Below are 9,150 nucleotides of genomic sequence, written 5' to 3'. Positions count from 1 at the left end.
TCCCAATGATGATGTTAGAGGAGGGGGTTGGTTGAAGCTGCGATCAACACCCGTCGGTGTTGGAGAAGACTCCCCCGGGCGACCGTGGTGCTACCATTGCTGGAACAACGACCAATCTTTGTTGCAACCAGCTCGCAAGGGAGACAACGACACTGCTTGCTGGAATCGGCGTTCACTCTCAACATCGAAAAAAGCTACACCCGTTGATGCAGAAGCTACAACCTCTTGAAGGCGATGCTAGAACTGGGAGGGCTAAAGTTGTGATGGGGCTTCGATCCATTAGTGACATCAACTGCAACCCTCGGGGCAAGAGCTACAAAAAGTCAATGATTGTGCTCCAATCATTGCCGATCGTGTACGATGGCGATGACCATGTGTTGCGACGATATCATATAGGAACCGACGATGAAGGGTGCTTCGAGGACGGTCGCCGTGTGCACCCATGACGGGTGTCCCACGACGCCCACTCCGGGCCATACCTGGCCAAACGGGCCGTGCCACGCGGGCCGGCACGGCTGCCCGCAGGCCAGGCATGACACGGGCCGGGCCCGACACGTGCTAATCGTGCTTGGGCCAGGCACGAGCACACCGTGGGCCGTGCTCGGGCTGCCACCCCGAGCCCGCGTGCCGGCCCGGCCCGGCACGATTAGGCAGCGAAGGAAATTGGGGGACTGTGGAGCAGGCCGTGCGGGCGTTGGGCGGGGCGTCGGGCGGGAAAAAGGGCGCCATTCCCGACACGATGGGTGGGATTCGCGGGAAAGGGCGACAGTCACCACGTCGGGCGGGAATGGGTGTCGCCGCGTCGGGCGGGAAAGGGCTGCGCGCGGGAAAGGCGTCGGGCGGGAAACGGGGAGCAGGCGGGAATCTGTGGCGGGCCGCCGTGCGAGAGAGGGCGAGATGAAAAAAGAAACATCAAATCTGTGGCGGGTCGCCGTGCCTTAGCATGCCGCGGGCCGGCCCGATTAGACCACGTGCCGTGCTTGGACCTGGGAGACTGGCACGCGGGCCGGCACCACACGGCCCGTATATTCATCGGGCCTAGGCGGGCCGTGCCGTGTCTGGCATGATTACGACGGGCCGGGCCGTGCCGGGCCGGGCCGGCCCGTTTGGCCAGGTATGCTCCGGGCTTGATCCAACGGTCGGGAAACAACCCAATTAGTGCCCAGGATGCGACCGGCGAGTGTGCTGGCGCCAGTTGACCGGCGCCTAGCACCGCCCTTTCCTTTGACGCCTTTCTAGTTGTTGCTGTTCCCACACCACCGCCGAGTACACACGTTCGACGAAATTCCCCCGCGAGTTCTCCACTAAGATTCGCCCGCATCTCCTTCGATTCTTTCCTCAGTTTCTGTCTCGGAATCCGCCAAGATCGTGGAGTCTCGCCGGAACCCTGCTCTGGCCGTACCGACCCCGGCTGGATCTCCGGTCTCAAGAGTTATTGATGATTCTTGGGATCCGGAGGGTGTGGCGGAGGAGTTCTCGGCGATGAGCAGGCTGGCGTCGGAGCTCCACCGGTTGCGGAGGTCGCCATGGGAGGTGCTGTGCTCGGCGCTGGTATCATGCGGCCTGGTGCTCTTCTCGCAGCTCGCCGTGGCCATAGTGCCCCGCCTCTTCCCATCCATCTCCCTCCTCGCCATGCTACCCGTCGCAGGTCAGTCTGTGCTTGCTTTGCTTTCCTGTGGCTCTTTCAGTGCAATTTTGACTTTGCTTCGGTTGCCTGCTGCACAGGTTTGGTATTCCTGGTGGCTATTCTGTTGGGCAGGTTCTGGAGGAGGTTCATCGGAGTGGCCGCGTCGGCGCCCCTGTTCGTTCTGTTCAACGTGCTGTTTTTGTGGGGCGTCTACGTATTCGTCATCCGGAGAGGTGAAATCCCCGTGCATTACATCTGTTTGACTTGCAGAGTGTGCATATGTCTTTAGTGTTTTTTGAACACAGTACAAATGGAGACGCTCATACATACGCATATACACTCATCCCTACGAACACACTCATCCCTATGAACGCACACCATACCTTTATGAGCACCTATGAGCACCTTCGAAAGATTGAGCCGGCACATCATTTTGAGATCCACGAAATTGTCAGACACCTTCATAGTGTTTGAAATTGCATATTGTGTACGGTCTCCTTTTCCTTTTTAATAGAAACAAGCATTCCTTTTCCTTTTTAATAGAAACAAGCATTCGTTATAGCTCAGTGCACTGGTGGAATGCCATTTGGCCGGTGTTTATTGCTGTAGATATATGCTATATTTGTGGATGGAGCTTTTTTTGTTTTGGAAAAGGAGGTTAAACCCCCGCCCTCTGCATCATCTTTATTAATTATTCAACATATGTCTAACAAGAACATACATCAAACCATCCGAAGCCACCACTCACGCCTACAAAACTCGATAATGTGGAGTGCTCTCACTCCCCATATCTAAAACCGAAGCCGTCACCGATCCATCCACATAACGTATCGAAACCCACAGCCGGTGCAACAGACCGAAAGCGTACACCACATGCACACGTTTTAGACGTCGCCATCATCATCGGACCGCTGACCCATCTTCAGGAGAGAGATCTGTATCATCCTTGTCAGTCCGTCCATCCGTCGACGCCACCACGACGCCCAACGGCGTCAGCGCCCGCGCTCGTCAGTCCAGACGCGAAGATTCAGGAAGATCTGTCGTGCGTAGCACCTGCCGACCAGGCATGACACAACGTAGCACCTGTCGGCCAGGCATGACTTGACATCTCCACCGAAAGCTCCGTGCAAGTTGAAGCCGCTCCACCTCCTGCCTCTGTCTTCCAGCTCTGCTCCACAGACGATGCTCCCAAGAAAGAAAACGACACCGCAATACCGCCATCGTCCGATCTGAAAGACCAGATCCTAGGGTTTCCCCCGGAGCAGCACGAGTGGGTCGACAATAGTTACACGACGATGCCTTCATCAAGGTAACGACACAGAACGTCGCCATCGTCTGCCATCGGCTCGGTTTTCACCGGCAACTATGTCTTCCCGACTCATAGCCGGAACTAGATGGCGGATCTCGAGATCTGACCATCCAGCCTCAGACCGACCTCCTTCGACGGAGGAGATGACCACCACCGCCGGCCGCACGCTTCAGCCAGAGAGGACCTTAGCAGGGAGGGCGGGTCGCCACCCCATCCCAACTCGCCGGACGAGCTGCCAGATCCGCAACCCGTCAGCTGAACCACCAGCCGGCACCACCACGGCACCAAGCAGGAGGAACGCAGCAAAGGCCCCTCCAGGATGCGTAGCAGGGAGCCGAGCCTCCCTCCATCCCAACAACACCGTCCGCGCCGGCCGCAGCGTTAGAGGGTCCAGATTGGGTCCCCACGGGCGCCACAACCATGACCGCTCGCCCGCAGCGGCGCGCCCACTGCCGCGACCAGATCCTGCGCCACACGCCGGAGACCTCCTCCACCGCGAGCCAGGACGCCGCCCCGGAGCCAAGCGCTGGTCAGCCGCCGACCACACGCCGTATCCCCATCCCACGAGCGAGCGGCAGCCAAAGAGCGCCCCGCCGCCGCCGGCTCCGCGCAGGCTTTGCCTGCCGGAGGCCACCGGCGACGGCGAGGGGGAGAAGGAGGCGGGAGGGGAGAGGCTGTGGGCTGGAGCCGCCGCCCGTGTCGCCCCGGGGAGGGAGCGGCGTGGGGGCCAGATGCGATCTGGCGAGTCCGCTTGCCTGCCTGATGGCCTTGGCTTACATTTGGTGCATGGATGGAGCTAAGAACCATTCCTGATGTATTGCAATTCTAGAGTATAGTTCTATTTAAATAAATATGGTAATACCTGACATCAGGTGGAATTGTAGATCAGGACATCAGGTGCCATAATTTTTTCTGGGATTCTCAGCATGTACTTTATACTCGCCTCCTTGCATTATGCATAATTTGTTAGAAAAAAAATATATGCCACTTGGAGCAGCGTATAGTTAAATAAGTGTATAGAGCTTCTGATAGTTTTCTAACTGTACTCTAGAATGTCCTTGTTTTATAAGTAGCCTTATATTTTGCAGATACCTCTTCTCTACTAGACATGCTGATTAATGCTGAGTGTGCACTGCTTCTTTGGGGACTTTACAGGTTAGCTACTCCTCTGGAACATATTTTTTGGGATGCACTTACCAATCTCTAAGCTCTATTTAGTAATTAAGGAAGTTGTTCATTTCAAACCTTAAACTATGGTTCTTGTTCCAAGATGGACCCCGGACTTTCAGTCACTGAAAGTGGAACTTTGAACTTTCTAATCCTGATCCTGACCTTGAGCTTATACTTATTCGGCACACCAGGAAAAAGGGTGTAGTGGGGGAGGAGATGGTGAGGAGAAATAGAGCTAAATGAGCAGCGTAGGGCCGGCGTTGGAGATGGACACTGGCAAGGACGGGAAAACAGCTAGGGAAGGAGGTTGTGGCATGGGAGGAAGCTCGGCGATGAGCGAGAAATGGGAGTGAATTTGGGGAGGGCTAGGAATGTCAGTGAGAAGAGTGCTAGAGGATGAGTTTTCGATTGCGATCACTCTTTTCGCGGGTGTGTCAAACAAGCTCAAGATCCAAGGGTTGGGTCAGGATTATAAGATCAGGGTTCAAATTTTGGGGATTGGAAGTTCGAGATTCATCTTGGACTCCATAATGAAGTTCAGGCTTTTAATTTTTTTCCTCCTTTTGGACATACTCTGCTTAACATTTATTGGCCTTAGCATACCACTGCCTTTGGGATTAGGGGTTTAGTTTGATTTTTTTATTGCAGGATTCTTTCTGGTGATCCCGGCATTGTTGCATACGAATCTTCATTTTTGGAAGAGGCTGGCTGCAAGGATTTCGTGGATGCTATATGCTCGAGTGAGGTGTTGAGAAAGTAGAGTTTTCAATGAAGCTGTTATATTAAGTTGCTAACCTGAAATGTGGAGGTCGTGCATTAACACGCTGTCATCTTTTGTACTTTTGGTGTAGAAGTATCCATCACTCTCAAGGGTGAGGAATTGTAACTGTTGCAAAGCAAATGTTAGAGGTTATGACCACCATTGCCCTGCATTTGGTAACTGCATAGGTACTTAATTACATTATTATACTATATATACTTTTGCTTCTTTTATTGCTTTATAGATAGATGCACACTTTAATCTGCATACCATGTTTTGCAGGACAGAAAAACCACAGGCTATTTATGGCACTTTTGACAGGATTTGTTGTTGCTGAATCGACATATACAATGTGTTCAACTAAATGTATGTGGCTGTTTATCTCCTTCATGTCTGAAATAAATTAACTGTTTTCCTGGGTAGCTGGTCTACATGCTTTCACATAGACCTGGGCATGGGCAGCCCGGCCCGAAAAACCCTGGCCAAGCTGGGTCAGGCTTGCCATTCGGGCAGGGCTTGGGCCTTGTTTTGCAGCCTGGAATGTATTTCGGGCCGGGCTTATCTTTTTCTGTATTTTGGACCGGGCTTGCATGTGTGTACACTGAAAAACAGCGTTCGGGCCGGGCTTTCAGGCTTGATTTCAGGCCGGTCTGGGGCTTGAGAACAGAGTGTATTTCGGGCTTCAGGCTGGGCTCGGGCTTGATACAGGAAGGTCGGTCTTTTACGATTCCGACCTGAAACCCGGCCCGTCCTGGTGTTTGCCCAGGTTTACTTTCACAGCTGTAAAGGTCTTTTAAAAAAAGGACATTCTACATACATTTCTATTTCTGAACTTTCACGTTTCATATATTCAAATAGTATTTGCAGTCATGGATTTCGCTGCATTTATAACTGTTTGTATTCTATTTTACAGATATAACTAGATGCATAACTTCAGGAACTTTAAGAACTGAGGTATCTCCTTCCATTATCTTATTTTGCATACCTTGCCAGGTGATATTATGATTACATTGTCAAGCCAATTGATCTTTTGTTCCTTGCATGAAAGGTTTTATACATTGATCAGGTTTGGCTTATGCCTGAACATAGAACATGGAAAGCTTTTTCTTTTACCAAAATCTGGGTGGTCCCAATTTTTTGGCTAAGTTTTTTCCCGAAAATACTATCAGAGTAGAAAACCCAAAACTTTTGCATCAAACTACTCTCTCAATTTCTAAATGTAAGACCGTTTAGAGATTTCAATACGGACTACATACAGATGTATGTAGACATATTTTTGAATGTAGATTCACTCATTTTGCTTCATATGTAGTCCCTATAGGAACCTTTAAAATGCCTTATAGTATTTAGGAACGGAGGGAGTAGATGTTAGCAAAGTTTGGTCAAAGTTAAGCAAGGCAAACTTTGTCTGTCAAAGACACAAAACAAACAGCTCATGTTAACACAGAATGGTTGTCTTCTAGGCATTAGGGATTTATGGATGCACCAGTGCACATTGACTTTCGACTTTCGATCAATGCTGGTCTATCTTAGTAGATTCAGATATTTAGGTACAACAAGTGCATCTGTAGTTGGGTGTGTTCTTCCAGAAAATGTGTGATTCAGATTGCTTTGAAGAATCCTGTCATATTTTAGTGACAGCATTCTTTTCATTTCCCCCGCACAATTCATTTGTTTGATTTGACCATCAGATAGCATCATTACATGTAAGGATCACTGCATGATACTTAATTTGGGCAATTTTACAGAATCATTTTTCTCTAAACATGGTGATTGGCACAATGCTCTTCTCAGTCCTCCAAGTGTTATGGCAGGTTCGTTGTTAACCTCTTGGAAGCCACGTTGACCATAATTTTTTGCTTCTGTAACCATTTACCTCTGCACATGAATGAGATGTATTATTTGGAAGGAGAAAAAACATCTCATGTGTCTGAACTGTGGCAATATTCGCTTCTGAGATAGAGTTGTCTGCATGCAATCAACAATTTATCTGACAAGATAATCAGAATAAAATTTTGGATAGAATTGAGGATAATCGTTAAACAGGTCATGCTTCATAAATTACAGACAGAGAATGAATACAAATAATGTACGCTGCAGAGGATCACAACTGACATTTGCAAAATTATACTCCCTCTGTCCTAGTGTAAAAAATGCTTTTGTATTATGGGACGGAGGGAGTATTTAGCTACATCAATCCTGATATAGATGCACACTGAAAGCATGCAAATAGAAATATCAGTTTGCTCTCTCTAATTTCAGTCACTGGATGCATTTTCTATGATTGACCAAATACCTTAAATATGTCAGCTGGCGGATCTTTTTATTTTTGGCACAGCTTGAAATCTATCTTCCTATGCAAGGCCATGGCTGCACTTGTGTTGCTGTGAGCCTTTTTCTAGACCAAATTTGCTGATTATGACTGTTTACTACCGTGTTGTTTCTCATATGTCCTGGGTATGAATTTTGCTGTTCCTTGCCAGGTTGTGTTCCTGATATGGCATGTGTACGGCATCTGCTTCAACATCAGGACAGATGAGTGGGTAATGTCAAATTTCCCATGCTTTGGACTCTTTCTTCACCAATTGCAGGTCGTCTTCTCGTTTGCTGTTTCTTATAGCTAAGAGGTGAGATTTATCCAGATAAACTGGAAGAAATATCCTGAATTCCAAATGAAGGAACAGCCTCAGTCAGGTGCTTTACCTGTATAAACATTATGGCTGACCGACTAATTCCTCTTATTGCGTTTTAAATACGAAACATGTTTGACTTTTTTTGCTCTTCAAACCACAAATGCAGATTTTGAAGTCAAGTTTGTCAATCCATACGACAAAGGCATACTTTGTAACATTAGGGAGTTCCTGAAGCCGAAATAATACAAGTACCATCTAAAACGCACCAAGACCGGAGACCACCCACTCAAGATTCCTGGAGATATGTTTTGCCTGTTATTGTTACACTGATTCATATTCATCGGTCTGTGCATCATTTGGACTGTGGCAGTCCGGTGTCTGCCTTAATATGAGAAGTTAACATTATTTGAAAATCCTCTTTGGACTGTAACTGTGTGCTGATGAATGCCGCGTCGCCGCAAATGTGATCTGGGCACCCGACCAAGTATGGTTATCAGTTCATCAGTATGGCAATTCAGGCTATATTCCTGCAAATGGTACTTCCATGCTTTGAGCGCTACACCTTTGACCAGGTGGATCCGTTGTGTTGGAATAGTAGTAAGTAATTACACCTTTGACCAGGTCGATCCGTTGTGTTGAAATAGTAGTAAGTAATTCTGCATATCTCGATGGAGGTTTACTGCATAATGCAGACTAGTGCAGTGCATCAGTTTGTTGCTGTCATTTTCGCTGCCCCACTAGCGATTGCCACAAGAGAAAAGTGTGACGCTGAGGCAACGATGACTTCCCAGCTTCTCTATGCCTGAACCGACAACGACGTGCTGCTTAGCCGCCAGCCAGTTTAAGAAGGTGCATTGCCGTGCGGGGAAACCACACTGCAGTCCTCTCGGCGTGCATTTGGGGATGTCTATTTTGTGTGCGGTAGGTTGCACCGTTTTTGGGTCTTTGCACCTGTAAGCCAAAAATCATGCAGTGCATGTTGTTTGGTAGCCTGTATGTACACTGACTGCATTCAGGAACCAATTTTTCCATGGCGTTTGGTGGCCAGTGTTGGTCTGGATTAATGCATTATGCGGTGTTTGGTGGTGCACAGTGTAAGTTGTGATCTTCCTTCTCATTAGCAGCGATCTTACCACACACAAATGTCGTTTAAGTCCTAGCTAGTAATATGACTCAATAGGGAAAGGTTTACCGCGACCGAAATAGATGGAAGCCTATCCAGATCCTTCTCTAACCTCTGTTTGTCCACATTGCCTCGGTCCAGTTCATTCTTCTATTATTTCATGGCCAGAGGTATTAACATCATCAGTTGTCACAACCTCCTCATCCAACACTAACTCGTCACAAGCCCATTTTTCATGTTTTTTTCCTTCATTCTTTATCTTTTTTCTTTTGATGTTTTCTCTCTCTGTTCCGTTTTTTTCCAGATACATGTCTACTTTTTCAATACAAGCTATAAATTTATCGCATATATGTAAAATATTTTTTGTTTACATATTGAACATTCTTCAAATGCATGAAAATATTTCTCAAGTACAATTTTGAATATTTTTTGTATACTTGTTAAAAATTCCAAATACATGTTGACACTTTTCTTCGAATAATACGTTACATTTTTTTAGAAACTACATGAACAATTTATTACATTGCA

The 9,150-nt window shown here is 47.9% G+C and overlaps 1 protein-coding gene across 3 annotated transcripts; it reads left to right on the top strand.

The window, feature by feature from the left end:
• Window positions 1-1,201: 1,201 nt before the first annotated feature.
• On the top strand, window positions 1,202-7,929 carry LOC123449016 (palmitoyltransferase Hip14-like). 3 transcript variants are annotated; one of them, XM_045126079.1, is made up of 11 exons: window positions 1,202-1,648; window positions 1,726-1,860; window positions 4,025-4,091; window positions 4,755-4,851; window positions 4,958-5,054; window positions 5,149-5,232; window positions 5,780-5,820; window positions 6,615-6,680; window positions 7,350-7,409; window positions 7,509-7,560; window positions 7,666-7,929. In XM_045126079.1, the coding sequence occupies exons 1-11, from the start codon at window positions 1,483-1,485 to the stop codon at window positions 7,740-7,742; spliced, it is 942 nt and encodes a 313-aa protein (XP_044982014.1). In that variant the 5' UTR covers window positions 1,202-1,482; the 3' UTR covers window positions 7,743-7,929. The 3 variants fall into 3 exon arrangements, with proteins under 3 accessions (XP_044982014.1, XP_044982013.1, XP_044982012.1); XM_045126078.1 differs by lacking the exon at window positions 7,509-7,560 and having other exon boundaries at window positions 1,225-1,648; XM_045126077.1 differs by lacking the exon at window positions 7,509-7,560 and having other exon boundaries at window positions 1,225-1,648; window positions 7,350-7,493; window positions 7,666-7,757.
• The last annotated feature ends 1,221 nt before the right edge of the window (window positions 7,930-9,150 follow it).

Source organism: Hordeum vulgare, chromosome 4H, assembly GCF_904849725.1.
Source record: "Hordeum vulgare subsp. vulgare chromosome 4H, MorexV3_pseudomolecules_assembly, whole genome shotgun sequence".
In the NCBI taxonomy this organism is placed as follows: domain Eukaryota; kingdom Viridiplantae; phylum Streptophyta; class Magnoliopsida; order Poales; family Poaceae; genus Hordeum; species Hordeum vulgare.
This window is presented reverse-complemented; position numbering and strand designations above follow the sequence as displayed.